The 19,120-nt window shown below is 43.8% G+C and overlaps 1 protein-coding gene across 1 annotated transcript in view; it reads left to right on the forward strand.

Annotated features, from left to right (window-relative positions):
- Positions 1–19,120, forward strand: part of ZNF330 (zinc finger protein 330) — a 47,730-nt gene that overhangs the window by 20,211 nt on the left and 8,399 nt on the right. The window contains exons 3-8 of the mRNA XM_077279240.1: positions 10,157–10,176; positions 10,283–10,353; positions 11,810–11,889; positions 14,646–14,772; positions 16,637–16,741; positions 16,834–16,880. Coding sequence (XP_077135355.1) covers positions 10,157–10,176; positions 10,283–10,353; positions 11,810–11,889; positions 14,646–14,772; positions 16,637–16,741; positions 16,834–16,880 — 450 coding nt within the window. The remainder of the gene's footprint in view (positions 1–10,156; positions 10,177–10,282; positions 10,354–11,809; positions 11,890–14,645; positions 14,773–16,636; positions 16,742–16,833; positions 16,881–19,120) is intronic.

The raw sequence follows: 19,120 nt of genomic DNA on the forward strand, positions 1-19,120 counted from the left end.
TCCGGGCTAGTCATGGGTTCCTCGCTAATGCTCACTCATCCATAATTTACGTCTCTGTTGGGTGGGATGTCAATCAACGCTGAATGGACATGCCAGTGGTGAGGAGACAATGACTAGTCCCGACTCCAAACCCCTCATTTTACTGGAAGGGCCTTCATGGCGCGTGTTTGCAAGTCATTTTTCTCACTCATACTAATCCATACAATGTGGTCTTAAAATAATGTACACATATATTTACTAATTTGTGCCAATATAACTTAGAGCATTTCCCTTAGCAATGCCCCTCCAGGCTCTATTTGCCCTTGAGCTGCCACTGGAACCATCCGTCTGTAGTTCCAGCACTCCTGGTCGATTGTGCGGAGTGTGGCCTCTATCAGCTGACTCCAGCATAGCTCTGCTGTGCCTCCTCCACTGACATATAGACTCTTCTATCATTAGAATACACCCTATACACTGTGTGATCCTGTATCTTTTGTCACACACAACAATCCATGTGTGTTTTTACACCATGGGTCTGTGACTATGCTTCCACAATGGAGCTTGAAATGACTACAGTGGAAGGACAGCGCAGCTGAGCTGTGTTTTGATGCCTGATGCGGACAGATAAAAAAGCCCCAAAAAACTGCTCAATTCTGTTGATGCCTATGACAGAAAATTATACAGTGTGATATGCCTCAACAGAGCAGTTTCCCACCACTTATCTGTCAGCAGGAGGCATCAAGTACAGCACAAATATGCTGCTCTCCATTCTGCAGTGCTTCCACTATGGTCATTACAAGCTCTGTTGTGGAGTCAGAGCATAGTGCAGAATTATTGATCTCTGCTAGAAACCAGCTAACAGCTAAGTGTATTCTCAACATCAATTGGCCTAATGATATGTGACATATCTGTGGAGGAGGTGAAACTGAGCTGAACAAAGTATAGCAGACCTGGAGGCAAGTGCTATTTTACACCTTTATCAGGTAGTTGGCTTCCAGCAGAAATTTGAGATACGACTAGTCGGGAACACCTACGTGTGAGAGGAAGGGGCGTGCAGCACTAAGGGATAGCAATGTGCTGCTGGGAAACATAGTTTTATCAGTGCAAGAATAGGACAGCCTATTCAGTTCTGTAAAACTTTATACACAGAGGGACAGATAGAGATGAAAAAAAGAAACAGAGGTACAATAAAGAATCTTTATGATGGGCTTGGTCTGTATAGTAGCAATAAACATGCATTTACTCTGCTTTGTGAAAAACAGAGATTGTGAGAATAACCCTTTAACCAGATGCATGTTTGGCATAGCTTTACCATATATTACAGCAGTATTCCCTTTTAAAGTACCTGATTGGTACTGACTAGTTGCCTTTCACCACTTCACAACATATGACGTACATTTACCACATATGTTGTGCCCCTGACTGATGCAGGCTTGCACCCTGAGCCTGCATGTTTCCTCTCAGATAATGGCTGAATTAATCAGCCAAATGCTCCTCTAACAGCCGCTGGCAGGGGTGTCATTTCACGCACCCATTACATGATCCGTATGCGGCACCGCTGGGTTGCCATAACAGCTGGGGTTTTGCTGATGACCCCTGTGCCTACAATCATTCTGCCAAAGCCTGTGTTTAGCCGGCGTTCATAGATTGTGATTTTCTCTATACATGGCAATGCTGATGCACTACTATGTAAAGTACAAGCGATCAAATGATCTCCTCTTCAACCCCCCAAGGTGACTATTATTACAGTGAAAAGTAAAAAAAAAAAAATATGAAAAACACAATTTCAAATCACTCCCCTTTTACCTTAGCTATGGTATTTTAATTTAAAAAATAAAACAATAAAAAACATACATATTTGGAATCGCTGTAAAAATCTAATCTACTAAAATATTAAATTAACGTAATAAAATAAATTAATCAGGTCAGTAAACTTTTGACTTTAAAATGCGTTGAAGTATTTTTCTCTCAAGCCTGAGCGATTGTTTGCTTGGCGTCGAGAAAACAAGATTTGTGTCTGAGATTCTGGAGTTATGTTTTCAAACTTTTCGTTTAATAGAGTTCATGGCATATTATGGCATATTTATTATTGTAGGGTCTATTAATATATCTGTTTATAAGGGATTGTTATGGCCTATAACTAAGTGGATAAGAGAGTAGACCAAGTAGACCCTTAGCAAGAGGGCATGCCCGTTCAGGTGTACACCATGTGTCCAGGAGACTGACATCTTAAACGGAAGGGTTACCCGATGCCATTTGAGACTAGATACCATCTAAATACCATCTGTCTGCTGTTCCCTCAGTTTTTCACCAACCAAAATAAGGCAGATCAGCAGGCGATTAACAATTGTGTTCAGTAGGATTTTTGGAAGACTTGATTATGTTTGGATCATGCAGAAAATTCTGTAGACTGACAGTGTTGGCAACTTTTTCTCCTGTCTAATCTTCTAATTTGTAACTACTACATTTATGTTTAAAGAATAACAATTTAAATGTACAGGTGCTTCTCACGAAATTAGAATATCATCAAAAAGTGAATTTATTTAAACTCCTATATTATATAGAGTCATTACAAACAGAGTGATCTATTTCAAGTATTTATTTCTGTTAATGTTGATGATTATGGCTTACAGCCAATGAAAACCCAAAAGTCATTATCTCAGTAAATTAGAATAATTAACAAAAAAACCTGCAAAGGCTTCCTAAACGTATAAAATGGTCCCTTAGTCTGTTTCAGTAGGTTCCACAATCATGGAGAAGACTGCTGACTTGACCGATGTCCAGGAGGCAGTCATTGACACACTCCACATGGAGGATAAGCCACAAAAGGTCATTTCTAAAGAAGCTGGCTGTTCACAGAGTGCTGTATCCAAGCATATTAATGGAAGGTTGAGTGGAAGGAAAAAGTGGTGGAGAAAGGGGCACAAGCAACCGGGATAACCGCAGCCTTAAAAGGATTAAGAAAAGGCCATTCAAAAATTTGGGGGAGATTCACAAGTGGTGGACTGCTGCTGGAGTCATTGCTTCAAGAGCCACCACACACAGACGTATCCAGGACATGGGCTACAAGTGTTGCATTCCTTGTGCCAAGCCACTCATGACCAATAGACAACACCAGAAGCATCTTACCTGGGCCAAGGAGAAAAAGAACTGGACTGTTGCTCAGTGGTCCAAGGTGTTGTTTTCAGATGAAAGTAAATTTTGTATTTAATGTGGAAATCAAGGTCCCAAAGTCTGGAGTACGAGTGGGGAGCCAGACAATCCAAGCTGCTTGAGGTCTAGTGTGAAGTTTCCACAATCAGTGATGGTTTGGGGAGCCATGTCATCTGCTGGTGTAGGTTCAGTGTGTTTTATCAAGACCAAAGTCAGTGCAGCTGTCTAAGGCTGGTTTCACACTGGCGTTTTGATCTGCAGCGTTTTAAAAAAAAACGCATGTGGTGAAAAAACGCATGTAAACGTGTTTAAACGCTGCGTTTTTTAGACGCATGCGTTTTTGCATGCAGAAAAAAAAACGCGGCGTTTTGCCGCGTTTACATGCGTTTTTCCTGCTTTTGCGTTTTTTAAACGCATGCTGAGAAGTGTGTGACAGCTGCCAATCATCAAAATCAACTAGAAAACCCACTATAAACAGAAATAGCTAGGGTTAGGGTTAGGATCCCTAGTAACCCTAGGGATCCTAACCCTAACCCTAGGGATCCTAACCCTAGGGGGGATGCTAACCCTAACCCTAAGGGTTAGGATCTTAACCCTAACCCTAAGGGTTAGGGTTAGGATCCCTAGGGTTAGGGTTAGGATCCCTAGGGTTAGGGTTAGGATCCCTAGGGTTAGGGTTTTCTTGTTTTTTCTTGTGTTTAGGGTTAGGGTTTTCTTGTTTTTTTTTGTGTTTCGGGTTAGGGTTTTCTTGTTTTTTCTTGTGTTTTCTTGTGTTTTTCTATAAAAACGCATGCGTTTACATAGACAGCAATACATTTTTTTGCCGCGAATAAACGCATGCGTTTTTTTGCGGCAAAAAAACGCCGCTAGAAATTACTACAGGTTGCATTTCTGCAACTAAACGCATGCGTCAAAAAACGCATGCGTTGCCGAAAACGCATCAAAACGCATGCGTTTTTAATGTTAAGTATAGAAAAAAAACGCATGCGTTTTTTAGCGCTAAAACGCTGCAGATCAAAACACAAGTGTGAAACCGGCCTAAGAGGAAATTTTAGAGCACTTCATGCTTCCCTCTGCCGACAAGCTTTTTGTAGATGGAAATTTCATTCTCCAGCAGGACTTGGCACCTGTCCACACTGCCAAAAGTACCAATACCTGGTTTAAGAACAACAATATCACTGTGCTTGATTGGCCAGCAAACTTGCCTCACCTTAACCCCATAGAAAATCTATGGGGTATTGTCAAGATGAAGATGAGACACCAGACCCAACAATGCAGACGAGCTGAAGGCTGCTATCAGAGCAACCTGGGCTTCCATAACACCTCAGCAGTTCCACAGGCATTTACTGAACATACAGGTGCTTCTCACAAAATTAGAATATCATCAAAAAGTTAATTTTTTTCAGTCCTTCAATACAAAAAGTGAAACTCATTATATAAGGTCATTGCAAACGTAGTGATCTGTTTTAAGTATTTATTTCTGTTAATGTTGAAAACCCAAAAGTCTCACCAAATTAGAATACTTTATAACAACAGCTTGAAAAATGATTTTAAAATCCGAAATGTTGGCCTACTGAAATTTATGTTCAGTTAATGCACTCAATACTTGGTTGGGGCTCCTTTTGCATCAATTACTGCATCAATGTGGCGTGGCATGGAGGCGATCAGCCTGTGGCACTGCTGAGGTGTTATGGAAGCCCAGGTTGCTTTGATAGCAGTCTTTAGGGTTGTCCCATGAGTTTGGTGCACAATGTTTCCTTATTTCTGCCATGTTGCTGCCCTTGGTTGTTTTATGTTGCCATTGTGGGAAATGTCTGTACTTCTGCCCTCTCTGTGGCTTCTGCTCTCTCTGTGACTTCTCACTGGGGATCTCTGTGGGTTACCATCTATTTGGAAGGCTTCTTGCTTGTGGTCTTGGTGGTGTTTAGAACCATGTCCTTTAGGTCTTTTACTAGATGGCTGACCCCTTTTTTATTGAGGTTTGTGTGATTAAATAGACAACGGAGCGTTATTTCGGGGTGTCTTGCCAGCTGTATGTTTAGTGTTGAGGTAAAGCTGGCGGCCAGCTCTCTGTTGATTTGCTGGGCTACTGTTTCCTTGGAAGTAGGGCAGACAGGATTATTTTGGTTCTGGGGAATTTTTACTGGGTTGCTATTGCCAGTTTTGACAGTCTTGTGTTACTGCCTCTTGGTGGATATGGTTTGAGCCGGTGTATAGTGTGAGGTGTCTGGGCTCAGTGAAGAATGGGTTATTGATGACCTCCTCTGCTTGTGAGATCGTTGAGCAGCAGATTTTTAGCACCTGTTCCCCCGCGAACATTCTCTTAGGCATGACTGGGAACGGGAGCTGCCGGCAGCATCGCGAACATCGGGAAGGCTACAGGGGACGCTGGAAAGTAAGAATATCACGATTATTTATTTATTTTTATTATTTTTAACATATCTTTTTACTATTGATGCTACATAGGCAGCATCAATAGTAAAAACAGAGAGAGAGAGAGCAAGAGAGAATTTCCCTGATTGGAAATTCTCCCTCGCATGCTCAGTTTGAAAAGGCGGCATCCGTCGCTGGATTCCTGCTTTTGACAGTCAGGGATGGATCCTGCGTCCATAGGCTTCCATTATAGCCAACGACGGACAGCGCAGGATCCGTCGCTGAGCAATTTTCCGACGTACAGAAAAAACATTCCTCTGGGCGTTGTCTCCACCCGACGGACAGCAATTTTACGACGGATCCAGTGCATGACGGATGAAACAGATGGCCATCCGTCACAATCCGTCGCTAATACAAGTCTATGAGAAAAAAACGGATCCAGCAGAAACATTTGCTGGATCCGTATTTTTCACAAAATGACATATTGTGACCGAAAAAGAAAGACGGAAGTGTGAAAGAGGCCTTGCGAAATGACTCGATGTAGCAGTCTCGCGAGATCGCTATGTCATCACAGGTCATTCTCTCGCAATGCATTACTGGGAACGGGAGCTGCCGGCAGCATCGGGAAGGCTGCGGCGGATGCCGGAAGGTAAGAATATCACGATTTTTTAAAAAAATGTTAATTATTTTTAACCTAGATTGTGTTGTATATGCGTTTCCGCAGCGGAAAAACGCGGCGAAGACAAATGCACAACGTGTGCACATAGCCTCGATGGATCTGTCAAAAAAAACGGACCCAGTGCACCCGTTTTTTACAATCTGCACAGGATCCGTCTTTTCAACATTTTGACAGACTGTGACTGATTGTAAAAAAACGGAAGTGTGAAAGAGGCCTTAGGCTATGTTCACACGCTGCGGGTTTTGCTGCGGACCCGCAGCTGTTTTGCAGCTGCGGGTCCGCATCCTTTTTCCATGTAGGTTACAGTACAATGTAACCTAATGGAAAACAAAACCCGCTGTGCCGACGATCCTTTTTTTCTCTGGAAAATCCGCGCGGATTTTCTGCAGAAAAAAAGAAGGACCATGTCACTTCTTGGTGCAGAATCGCAGCGATTCTGCACCCATAGAAATGCATTGAACCGCTAACTTCCCGCATGGGGCTGTGCCCACGTTGCGGGAAGTTAAGCGGATAATGTGCCGATGGTACCCGGGGTGGAGGAGAGGAGACTCTCCTCCAGACCCTGGGAACCATATTTGGGTGTAAAAAAAAAAAAAGAATTAAAATAAAAAATCATGCTATACTCACCTCTCAGCGCTGCCCGCGGCGTCCGGTCTCAGTTGCTGTGCCGAACAGGACCTGTGGTGACGTCGCGGTCACATGACCGTGATGACGCCGCGGTCACATGACCGTGACGTCACGAAGGTCCTTGTCGGCACAGCCGCTTGCAGCGCCGGGGAGATCGCGACGTCAGAGGGTGAGTATAGCCAATTTTTATTATTTTTTACATTACTATTGATGCTGCATATTGCTGCATATGCAGCATCAATAGTACAGCAGTAATCCCGCAGCGGAAACCGCGGAACAAACCGCGATAAATCTGCAGGGATAACCGCAGCGGTTTTGCCCTGCAGATTTTCAATTCCGCTGCGGGATTAACCCGCAGAGGAACCCGCAGCGTGTGAACGTGGCCTTAGTGTGCAGGTATTTCCTGTTTGAGTCTATTATTAGGATGGTGTCGGCCTGGCATTTTATTTGGGCCATTTATTTTCCATGTGTCCTTGGGTCCTTGGCTATCTGTTGCCCTGGGTTGCTATGATGATTGGGCTCTGTTTTTGTTGCTGGGGTTGAGGGTGGAGGTTTTCTTTGTAGTGTTGAGTCTAGGGGTGTTGGTTTGGGGGGTTATAGTACTTTGCGGTGCTCGCTCCATTTTTCATTGCAGATTGGATGATTTTAGCTGCGTTATTTCTTCTTTTGAGGTGTGAATATTCCCTCTGCAGCCTTTGGAGTGACCTTTGCATATCACACAGGTCTGTTTTCATCCTTGATATTTCATTCCTCATTTAGTCATTTGCATTTTTCACACCTTGGCTTCTTTGAAATTCCTATTTGAATTGGATATACTCAGTTTCTAGTTGGGACAGGCAGTCTGAGTGTATCCATGGGAAGTTGTGGTGTAGATGGGGCTGGGGAACTGCTGGGGACCCTGCCTGCTGTGGTCTGATCAGGAGTGGTTATGCTTCCTCTTTGCCTCAGGGTTATAACTTGGTTCTTAATGTGCTGGAACTGTTGTTGAAATTCCTCTACTTTGGGTTCCATTCTTTATACCATGATAATTTCATTGTTATTAATGTTTATGGAGAGATTCAAAGTTTCCTGGTCCTCCTCATCCTGTACTCTAATTTGTTTACCTCTACTAATGTTCCGTGTTTTGACTTTTTTGTAATGTTTCCGGGGAATCTGATCCCTGCTTTTGTGGTGCCTTGAGTACAGTTGTTTGTTTCCCCTGTTCGTTAAGGTCTATCAATAGGGTCTTTGGATTTTTCCTGATGGTGTCCATTTTTTTGGCTTTTCTCGCTTCCATGGATCTGGGAAGGTGATCACTTATGTGTTGCCCCCCTGCTGTTTCTGGGTTGCCCGTCTTGCCCGCAGTGCTAAATGTTTTTCTTTATATTTTTGAATGCGTAATGTACAGTCAGTTCTTAAGGCCCCGTCTCACATAGCGAGATCGCTAGCGAGATCGCTGCTGAGTCACAAGTTTTGTGACGCAACAGCGACCTCCATAGCGATCTCGCTATGTGTGACACGTACCAGCGATCAGGCCCCTGCTGTGAGATCGCTGGTCGTGTCGGAATGGCCTGGACCTTTTTTTGGTCGTTGAGGCCCCGCTGACATTGCTGAATCGGTGTGTGTGACACCGATCCAGCGATGTCTTCACTGGTAACCAGGGTAAACATCGGGTTACTAAGCGCAGGGCCGCGCTTAGTAACCCGATGTTTACCCTGGTTACCAGCGTAAATGTAAAAAAAAAAAAAACAGTACATACTCGCCTTCTGATGTCCGTCAGGTCCCTTGCCGTCTGCTTCCTGCTCTCACTGACTCCCCCGGCCGTACAGTGAGAAGTGAGAGCACAGCAGTGACGTCACCGCTGCGCTCTGCTCTCAGTGTACGGCCGGATCTCAGTCAGAGCAGGAAGCAGACGGCAAGGGACCTGGACACCGAAAGGCGAGTATGTACTGTTTGTTTTTTTTTACATTTACGCTGGTAACCAGGGTAAACATCGGGTTACTAAGCGCGGCCCTGCGCTTAGTAACCCGATGTTTACCCTGGTTACCCGGGTGCTGCAGGGGGACTTCGGCATCGTTGAAGACAGTTTCAACGATGCCGAAGTCGTTCCCCTGATCGTTGGTCGCTGGAGAGAGCTGTCTGTGTGACAGCTCCCCAGCGACCACACAGCGACTTACCAACGATCACGGCCAGGTCATATCGCTGGTCGTGATCGTTGGTAAATCGCTTAGTGAGACGGGGCCTTTATCGTAGCAGTATATTAGCTTGGAGCCCTTAGCTTGGGGGTGCGCTGTGCTTTATTAGGGTTTGGTGGTTTCCTGGTGGGTTTCCACCAGGCGATATTGTCTTGCTTTTGTATCTTGATTTTTCTTTTGACCTGTCTTGTCATGGCTTAAAATTTCTAAAATCTTTGTCCGGTGTTCTTAGTATTTCATCATGTGTGTAGATTTCTGGGATATGTCCTCCATGTATATGTCCTGCTCATTGTAATAAGGTATAAACTTGTGTTTGATCAGGAGCTCATCTTGTCCTGCTCTGATTGTGCCCTCTATCACTATCACTCTCTCTGTATACTGCATCTGAGTGTCCGCCACCACTAGGCGTATACACCCAAAAATGATGCATGGCAGCGCGCACGCCGACTGTCGGCACCAATGTAGTCTATGGCTCCGTCTGCACATGTGCCCGAATCCCATTGGGCAGGGGGTTCAGGCGTAAGCCCTGAAGGGACCAATGAATGTGGGCTAAAATGCTGAGCCTGTCAGATCTGCTCCTGATGACTGTCTCCTCCCCATTCCCGTGTCTCAGCAGTAGCAGGAGAGATGGGGATGTACACATTGTCTTTGTATTCCTGCATCCGGTGCATTTCTCCTTATCTGATGGCTAACCTGGCCCAACACCAAAACTATTCTGAATCTTAAAAATTCTCTAGCAGTAATAAAACCGTCCTGAGGGGGGTACAACTCTTCTTTTCTAGACGTATTTAATCGTAGTTCGGTTTTGTCACTTTGTTCTTTTATGAAGCATCCTGGAAGCATAATTGATACTTTGCAGTCGTCATATTTATTGCTCCCCTGCCTGCTCTAAAGGCTCATGTGTCCTTTGAGGACTTGTTATAGGCAGGAGTAGTAAGATAAAACCCTGCCGCACAGAATCATTCAGCAAAGGGAGCTCCACATTTCCATCTCCTTCCACTGACAGGAGCATATAGATGCCTAGTAAGCATATACCATATCGAGGACTAATCTCCACTATGGGAACCATTATTTTTCTGGGACATAAACTATCGTTTAAGTAAAGAGTATTGGGAGTTTGTCATGTAAATGCTCATTCCTCTCTGACGTCCTTCTCTCTTTATGTTTATAGGAATGTGACAAATGCCAAAGGTACTGTAAATTATTTACTACTTTTCCCATTGTTCTGTGTAGAAAGGTAGTCGTTTATATTTTAAAGCCCTGATTTTTTTTTTCTTTTTCTCTCTTATGTGTGAAGACGGCAGAAAAACAGATCATTTTGCTATTTTTGCAGCTCTGTACAGAAGCTACCTATGTGTGCCCAGTGCGGTAAGTTGTACTCAGAGTATCAGTATCGGGGGGCTCGGAGAAGTATAATGTAATATTATTAATGATGATTCAAAGTACTGTATTTTTCGGACTATAAGAGGGGTGGGGGGTTGCAGCAGTGGTGTACCAGCGTCCTTTCCTCAGGTTTCCGGCGGTGACCGATGTGTGGCGATGCTGAGGCGTTGGTTTCCCTGCGGCCATCTTCCTGAAGCCGTAGGCCGCTGTGGCGACGTGTGCGCGAATTGAGATCTCAGCTGACCTCTCGTGCTTCATTTTCCTGAGGCTGTGGGCTTGAGATCTCGGCGGCCCTCGGCTTCAGGAAAATGGCCGCCGGAGGCATTGCATGCGCAGATTGTAGTCTCAGCGACCATTTTCCTGAAACCGAGGGCTGCCGAGATCTCATTCTGCGCACGTGCGGCCTCAGGAAGTTGACCGCAGAGAAACTGGTGATGCACTTGGCCCTGCTCGCCTTGGACACTGGGCTGCAGCGTTGTCACATTTTTGCCACCGGCATCCTGAGGAAGGGACTCTGCCTCATCGCTGACACCAGACCCGCAGCATTGCACCGCTGGAATACCCCGTGAACCCCACTTCTGCCACTGCCGGCTTCCTGAGGAAGGAAACATTCCTCCTGTGACCCCTCTCTACCACCGTCAGCCCTCAGGTAAGATACGTTAAATTCGGACAAGAAGACGGAACCCCATCTTATAAAAAAATCTTTTTCCTGCTATTTTCCACCCCAAAATTTGTGGTGCTGCTTATGGTCCGGGTCGTCTTATAGTCCAAAAAAATATGGTAGATATAAAAAATAGCTACAGCACCAGGAACCTGACAGCCAGGTATGTGTGTATGTGACTCTGAAACGTTGCAATGTTTTGTAGATAAATATAGGGACCGAGCCACAGGGGAGACTAGTCTGACGACTAGTCGAGTTCCCCCAAAGCTTCTCCCCGCCCACTCACCTTGAGTGACAGGGTCTCTCCATGTACATGCGTGCAGGGAGAAACCTGTTACTCTATGGGAGTGGGCAGGGGGAAGCCACTGAGCACCTGGCTGCCCAACTATTCTTCAGTGTGGCTTGGTTCCTGGTGACTTTAAACCATGAGTTCCTCTGAAACACCACTGCAGTGTTTCAAAGTCAAACGTACCTAGAACGTATCAGCTGTCAGGTTCCATTTAATATATTACGGTGCGGTACTGCTGTTTCTGCTGCACACTAGCCAGACTCAAGACATGATGACACTCTTTTAGTCCCTGTTGTTACATTAGTGGCATATGGATGTGTCCAGCAAATATGCCAAAAGCATTCCATGTGAATTCTCCCAAGGTATAGAAATAATGAAATATGTCCACATCCTTAAGTAAACCATCCATTTTCAGTGTCTGCCATATGATCATCCACAGATATTCAAATGTATAAGCTTAGCCACATATTTATCTTTTTTTTCTATTACAGGTAAAACTAAATGTATGATGAAATCCTCAGACTGTGTGATCAGGCATCCTGGGGTTTATAGTACTGGTATGGCAATGGTGGTATGTACCAAAATCCATCTCTGAGTATTTTCAGTCTTTCTTGCTGCTGAACAAGCTGCTTGTTTCCATATTAACCTTTTTTTACGTCCAGTAGATTTAATTGACAGGAGAAGTGGTTTTAGAATATTTGTCCTGTCCCAGGGGCAGTACTGTCTCACTAAAAATACGATAAGTCACTATGTAAGCAGAACATTTTGCTTGCTTAAGTGAAATCTGCAAGTAATTGACATGTTCTAGATTTTTGGAAGAGGATTTTCCTGGCTAAGCTATGTAATGCAAGTTTACTGCACTGCGGAAATCACTATGAGCTTTCACTTTATCCAAGGAGTGCTTGAAGAACATGTATTTTCTAAAAAAAAAATTTTTTTACCAAGGCTAAAGAACACAACAAAAAGTTTTGGATTTCCGAAAACATTTTTTTGAGGAAGAAGAGTTGGGATATGGCTGATTAAGGTGGTCTGAATTGCCGATGGTTAATTATCATTTAACCCTTAGCAAGATGGCATTCAAGCCCCTTTCCTCTTCAACTTTTCTGACAACACTTTCCTGTACTAGGATAATGAACCAGGAGCAATTCTGATATAGTTATACCTGGAGGTCCATCAGGGAAAGCATTAGCTAATGCCGCAGTTTGTATGTGATCAATATCGACAATATACCTGGAGGTTGGAATCTCTGCTTATACTGCACCATGTGAATCTGCCTCCATGTTATTTAGCTGCTGTCTATTCAATCAGCAATTTTATCTGACTTTTATTTACTGGAAGTAAACAATAAAGGTTCTTATTAAGTGCTAGCACAGGATCTTGAAACCATGAGTGTTTGATACCGAAGGTGTATTGGGAATTGTACACATTTTAATTACGGTAAATAGTGAGTAACCTGCAGGAAGCATCATCCCTGTTATACGTCCATAGTAATAATTATCATTTCACCACAAGATGGAGCTAGATATGCAGAAATCCAGGGATTTTTTTTTTCATGCAGAAAACATTGTGAATTATAAGTATATTTGGGCAAATGTGTCAGCAATCTACTGAGTGATCACAGTGACTTGTGACACATCCATATTGTGAACTTGATCTACATTCATAGCTGAGGGTGGACACATTATTGTAGACTCTACTGTCGAGTCATTAGACCATTTTATTGCTTAGTTTAATGATGATAAAAACTTCCATTGGTCCTTAAGAAGCTTTCCAGGTCGCTGATATTGCTGACTGTCCTTAAAAATAGACTGTACCTTCCTAGACACAAGTTACAGTCATGTATACCTCTTAGCCCCTATCAAAATCATTCCTTTATTATATTAACCCTTGCTGTTAGTGTCCAGAAAACGCTATGTAATCAAATATGCAGTGTGCACCCTTGGCATGGCCCAGAGCTCAGTGCCTCTCATTTTCTTGATTGACAGCAGTGTTTGCTTGCCTACAGCGAGCACTGCCCGAGCAGAGCTCTCGCACACATGCTGACTGCTAAGGAGCCGGCACAAGCGCACACAGACTCCGCTCACTACACTGATAGACATGGTAGAGCAGCTGCAGCAGAGAGGCCTGTGTGCGCACGTGAGCATTTTGATCAGGCAGCGATCACTCTAGGCAAGTGAGCACTGCTGTCAATCAAGAATAGGGGAGGCACCATATGCTACGCCCCCTTTATGAGTTGTGCGCTTTGTATAACTTGTGTCTCCGTTTAATGCTCCCATACACATTACTAAAGTGACATGAAATTGGTGGGGGGACTGGCCAATAGTCTAATGTGTGTGGCGGCTGCCTGAGTCTCCCCCCAACAAACAATGTCGTAGGAGAGAATGATTGTTTGAATTTCAATTCCTTAGCCTTTCCTTCTTCAGGAGATAGGCCATGACAGGAGCTGCTTGGCAGCAGCTTTCTCTGCTCTAATCTTTGAAACCACATGGATGTCAGGAGAGATAGCTGAACCCCATTAATATGTGGTTATTGGGAGTCTGGAATCAAACCCCCATCAATCCGCTTATAGAAGGGGTCTGCATTACAGGCACAATTGTATATTCTGTTCAATTGAGTGGGTCAAAGCAGCATTAATGAGGACGTGTCACCAGGTCAAAAGTGACCAATGCTCTTATTTTATTTCCGCTACTCCCCTGAGGATTATGTTTTTTTCGTTAAATCCGCCATATGATTCCAGAGATAAGGGCAGTTTTAATCTGCAACTGACAGAAAATATAGTTTAAAAATGAGCCGGAAACAAGGAGAAGAGTCAGAGGAGGCTGCCTGCTTGATTGCCAGGTCTCGCTCTATTTGGTTATGGTCGTGTTGGTAATATGAAGATCATGACAGATGCCCTCAGAGAATCACATGCCTCGCCTCCTTGGGAAACACCATCAAAATTAGCACTTAACATAAAGACCCAGAGCTCTTGGACCATATGGTGGATTTAAAGAAAAAAACAAAATACTAACAGAAGCAGCGGAGATGAAATAAAAGCAATAACCTGCCACTTATGCACTCGTGACAGGTCCATTTTAAAGGTGCAGCTACAAGGTGTGTAGCGCTATCCCCACCTGTTAGATGGCCTGTGTATGCCAGGGGCGAACTGGACATGACCTAAATTCCAGCAGCCAGGTTGTCGGTGGTCCTATAAACGTGTGCTTTCCTATCTAGCGCTGGTATAACTGGCTTCTCATCCGATTCCTTTAGATGCATTTCTTATTTGTAACACTGAGCTAACAAACAGCGATTTGTAGGTAATTCCATTGTCCATATGTTTTCTTGCAGGGGGCAATCTGTGATTTCTGTGAGGCGTGGGTATGCCATGGCAGGAAATGTCTCAGCACCCATGCGTGCAGCTGTCCCCTGGCTTCTGCTGAGTGCATTGAATGTGAACGAGCGGTCTGGGACCATGGTGTGTTACCTCTCCATATCCTGTCACTGTGAGACCACACAAGTGTCTGCTGCCTTCTTCATAACGCGATCGTGTTTACTTAGAAGGATCAGATGAACGTTGCGTGCTGATCCGTCACTCTGGATACTTAGTGTGCTTGTGTAAGAGGGTAGGGACACATCCGGATCCTGAAAAACAATAGTCAGCTTCCTTTGCTAAAAGTCACGTCGAGCTCATACATGTGCATGTTGGCCTGATTATTAGAAATATTGCAGAATGTGTCTCTGGTTCTTGCTGTGGATACTTAGAAAAATGTCCTCTCATTTCAATGCCTGAATATCAAAAGCCAAAGAAAATGTGTGTGCTTTTCAGTCCAGTTGTTCACTTAGATTTTAAGTGAATAGGTTTGATTATTAATCATTTTATATGTCAGTGGTTTATCTAAGTAGGATTCTGTCCAGTCCTTTAGCACAGAATACACCGCTCCCTTTTAGGCCAAATTCTAGTGGTGCCAATGTGGCTTGATGGATTAAAGGTACCTTCACACGAAGCGACGCTGCAGCGATAGCGACAACGATGCCGATCGCTGCAGCGTCGCTGTTTGATCGCTGGGGAGCTGTCACACAGACCACTCTCCAGCGACCAACGATGCCGAGGTCCCCGGGTAACCAGGGTAAACATCGGGTTGCTAAGTGCAGGGCCGCGCTTAGTAACCCGATGTTTACCCTGGTTACCAGCGTAAAAGTAAAAAAAACAAACAGTACATGCTCACCTGCGCGTCCCCCGGCGTCTGCTTCCTGACACTGACTGAGCTCTGGCCCTAACAGCACAGCGGTGACGTCACCGCTGTGCTTTCACTTTCACTTTAGGGCCGGCGCTCAGTCAGTGTCAGGAAGCAGACGCTGGGGGACGCGCAGGTGAGTATGTACTGTTTGTTTTTTTTACTTTTACGCTGGTAACCAGGGTAAACTTCGGGTTACTAAGCGCGGCCCTGCGCTTGGTAACCCGATGTTTACCCTGGTTACCAGTGTAAAACATCGCTGGTATCGTTGCTTTTGCTTTCAAACACAACGATACACGGCGATCGGACGACCAAATAAAGTTCTGGACTTTATTCAGCGACCAGCGACATCACAGCAGGATCCTGATCGCTGCTGCGTGTCAAACTAAACGATATCGCTAGCGAGGGCGCTGCAACGTCACGGATCGCTAGCGATATCGTTACAAAGTCGTTTCGTGTGAAGGTACCTTAAGTTTTACGTTGAGTTTTGTCCGTATTCTAGCAATAAAGACGTTTTCACTGTATGCCAGCGATCATAAAGCGTTTGCTTGACCATTTACTGAATAAGTGCCCCCCTGTTGGGATTTTGTGTCTGCTCTTGTGCACATGGAGCTGTTTAACCCACGTGGAGAAAGAAGCAACATGTCCATTCTAGAGGCGTTTCCACTTGAAGAAATGCGTCAAATCTGACTACTGAATCAATCGAGGCAGAAAATAGCCATATACTAAAAAAAAATTGTGGTTTTTTTTTTCTTGCTGAAAAATCCACATACAAAAAACTGTCTGGGAGGGAGCAGCAGGAATGGGGGCATTTGTGACACATTGTGCTCGGCATGCTGGGAAATGTAGTTTCAGCGATCAGCTATAAGCTCTCCGTTTGCAGAAGATCAAAGCAAGCAAAGATGCATTATGATTGATAGTAAAAATGATACAACATGGTGTGACCATGGTTTATAGGGTGTCGAGGATTTTTTCTCATACAGGATGCTGGGAAACGATGGAAGTGCCGGGACTTGGGAGTCATCGGTCTCCCTAATAATATGAGATATAAACCGGTCTGTTATATGTCGGGACTGTAACGTGTCCTCACTTTGTGCTGTGCAGGGGGCCGGATATTCAGCTGCTCCTTCTGTTACAACTTCCTATGTGAAGATGACCAGTTTGAACATCAGGCTAGTTGCCAAGTGTTGGAGGCCGAAACCTTTAAGTGTAAGTTTCGTTGCCTATAGGATTTTCCTGAATTGATCATATGTTTGATATGTAGATGTGTGTGTTTGACATTTTGTTTCTTTTATTGACAGGTGCTTCTTGTAATCGATTAGGGCAACACTCATGCCTCCGCTGCAAGGTAGGTATTCCTCCTCGTCATGCATGCACGCTTATTATGTTTAGAACACTAGATTCAAGTTCTCAGTTCCTTCCCCTAATTCCTTAATGGGAATTTCCGAGACATTGGTGCCAAATTAGTAGGGGTCTGAATTCTGCCACCCCACTTGTCAGCAGATTGGAGGTGTGAGCAGCACATGCAGTGATTAACTGGCCACGGTGCCATACGGTGGCTGCTCCTGGTATTGCAACTTACTGTTGCTCAGTCCTGTTGTTTTGCTGATTAGTGAAGGTGTTGAGAGTTGAACCCACAATATTAAAGTCCCTCTTATGAGTAATTGACAGTTAAGGCCATGTGAACAGGCCAATAGTTGTGATCGAATATTATTAAGGAAGTTTAGTCTTGATTCGGCCTGTCTAAACCGGCCAGCAATCACGCGATGAACGCATAAAAGCCTGAAAAGATGATTATCATTGTTCTATGTGAATAAAAGTACGCTCCCCTTGTCTAAACAGATCAGTGGTCATTTAACAGCTGCGACTGGCACTTCTAAATGGCTTTTTATTCTGTCTATGGGAGAATCTTTGAACTAGGTTAGGCCTGTTTCACACCACGTTATTATGGGGTACTTGACGTGTTCATTAGTGATGAGCAAGTGTACTCGTTGCTCGGGTTTTCCTGAGCACGCTCGGGTGACCTCCGAGTATTTGTTAGTGTTCGAAGATTTAGTTTTCATCCCGGCAGCTGAATGATTTACAGCTATTAGCCAGGCTGAGTACATGTGGGGGTTGCCTGGTTGCTAGGGAACCCCCACATGTAATCAAGCTGGCTAATAGCTGTAAATCATTCAGCTGCCGCAATGAAAACTAAATCTCTGAGCAGTCATAAATACTCGGAGGTCACCCGATCGTGCTCGAGAAAACCTGAGCAATGAGTACACTCGCTCATCACTAGTGTCCATTTTTACTGTAAAAAACAAAAAAGTATTTAAATGGATGCGTTTGTATTTCCGTAGAATACAATGTGACAAATCTCAAATGGGGTAAATCCTGGTATGCTTTTCAATCTGTTTGCATTTTTGTATCCTCTATAAAAAAAACAAAAAAGGATCCATGTTGCCTATAGCATTGCCTTCTATGGAAGACGATTGCGACTGTCATACATATGCAGTTTTTTGTTCTCCATATTTTCAAGTCACATAATCTCCTTATACTCCCCTCCATGTCATTTAACCGCTTAATGACCACCAATAGCATCCTCCAAGGGTGACACCCTGTATCTGCAAGCTGTACACTATAGATGACAACTTACTGCATCAGCCACGATCAGGTCCCTAAAAAAATACGTTTTGTAAATTTCCTTGGGAAAAAAAATGAAAAGCTCCTGCTACATTTTTAAACCTTTTTAAAATGTTAAAATACAACAACATTTTCCAAATGGCGCTGATGTGAAGCAGACATGAGGGAAATGTTATTTACTATTGTTTTTGTGTGGTATGACTATCTGGATAAAAGGGAAAATATTTTATATAAATAAACACAAACAGATCAACCTAAGTTTACCATTAGCATAAAGTATAATGTGTCATGAAAAAAACTCCAAATCAATGGGATATGTTAAAGCATTGCGCGCTATTCATCGTGCTGCACAACTGTAGTGTTAACTTTATTATTTATGTCAGTGAATAGGATAATACCAAATGAGTGTAGTTGTGTTTTATTACTTTTTGGTATAATTACCCTCTTAGCTTTATTTTGTGGGTTAACAGGATCACTATAGTATAACATTTGTACAGTTTTTATTAGGTTTTATGTTTTTGTTACTTTTGCACCATAACTTTATTTTTCAGTTGATGGTGCTGTGTGAGAGTTTGTTCTTTGCGAAACAAGCTGTAGCTTGTTTCTTTTCCACAACTTTTTTTTTCCTTTTTTATGACTTTTTATCTTTTTAGCCAAAATTAACAAAAATAACAATCTTCGCAACATATTTAATTATTTATTATTTTTAACCACATTCACCTTATAGGATGAAAAAACTTCTCTGCCATCTGTCGTACTATTCCGTCCTTGTGACCTTGGCTTTACATCCCTGGACGGAATAGTACGTCATAGTGATCGGTCGCGCACGCGGGGAGGGGGGGGGGCTAACGTTTGTGGCCGGGTGTCGGCTGATTCTCACAGCTGACACCCGGCACTAAGTGCCAGGAGTGGTCACAGACCGATCCCGGCACTTTAACCCCCAGAATACTGCGATCGAACACG

Source organism: Ranitomeya variabilis, chromosome 1 (genome assembly GCF_051348905.1).
Source record: "Ranitomeya variabilis isolate aRanVar5 chromosome 1, aRanVar5.hap1, whole genome shotgun sequence".
Taxonomy (NCBI): Eukaryota; Metazoa; Chordata; class Amphibia; order Anura; family Dendrobatidae; genus Ranitomeya; species Ranitomeya variabilis.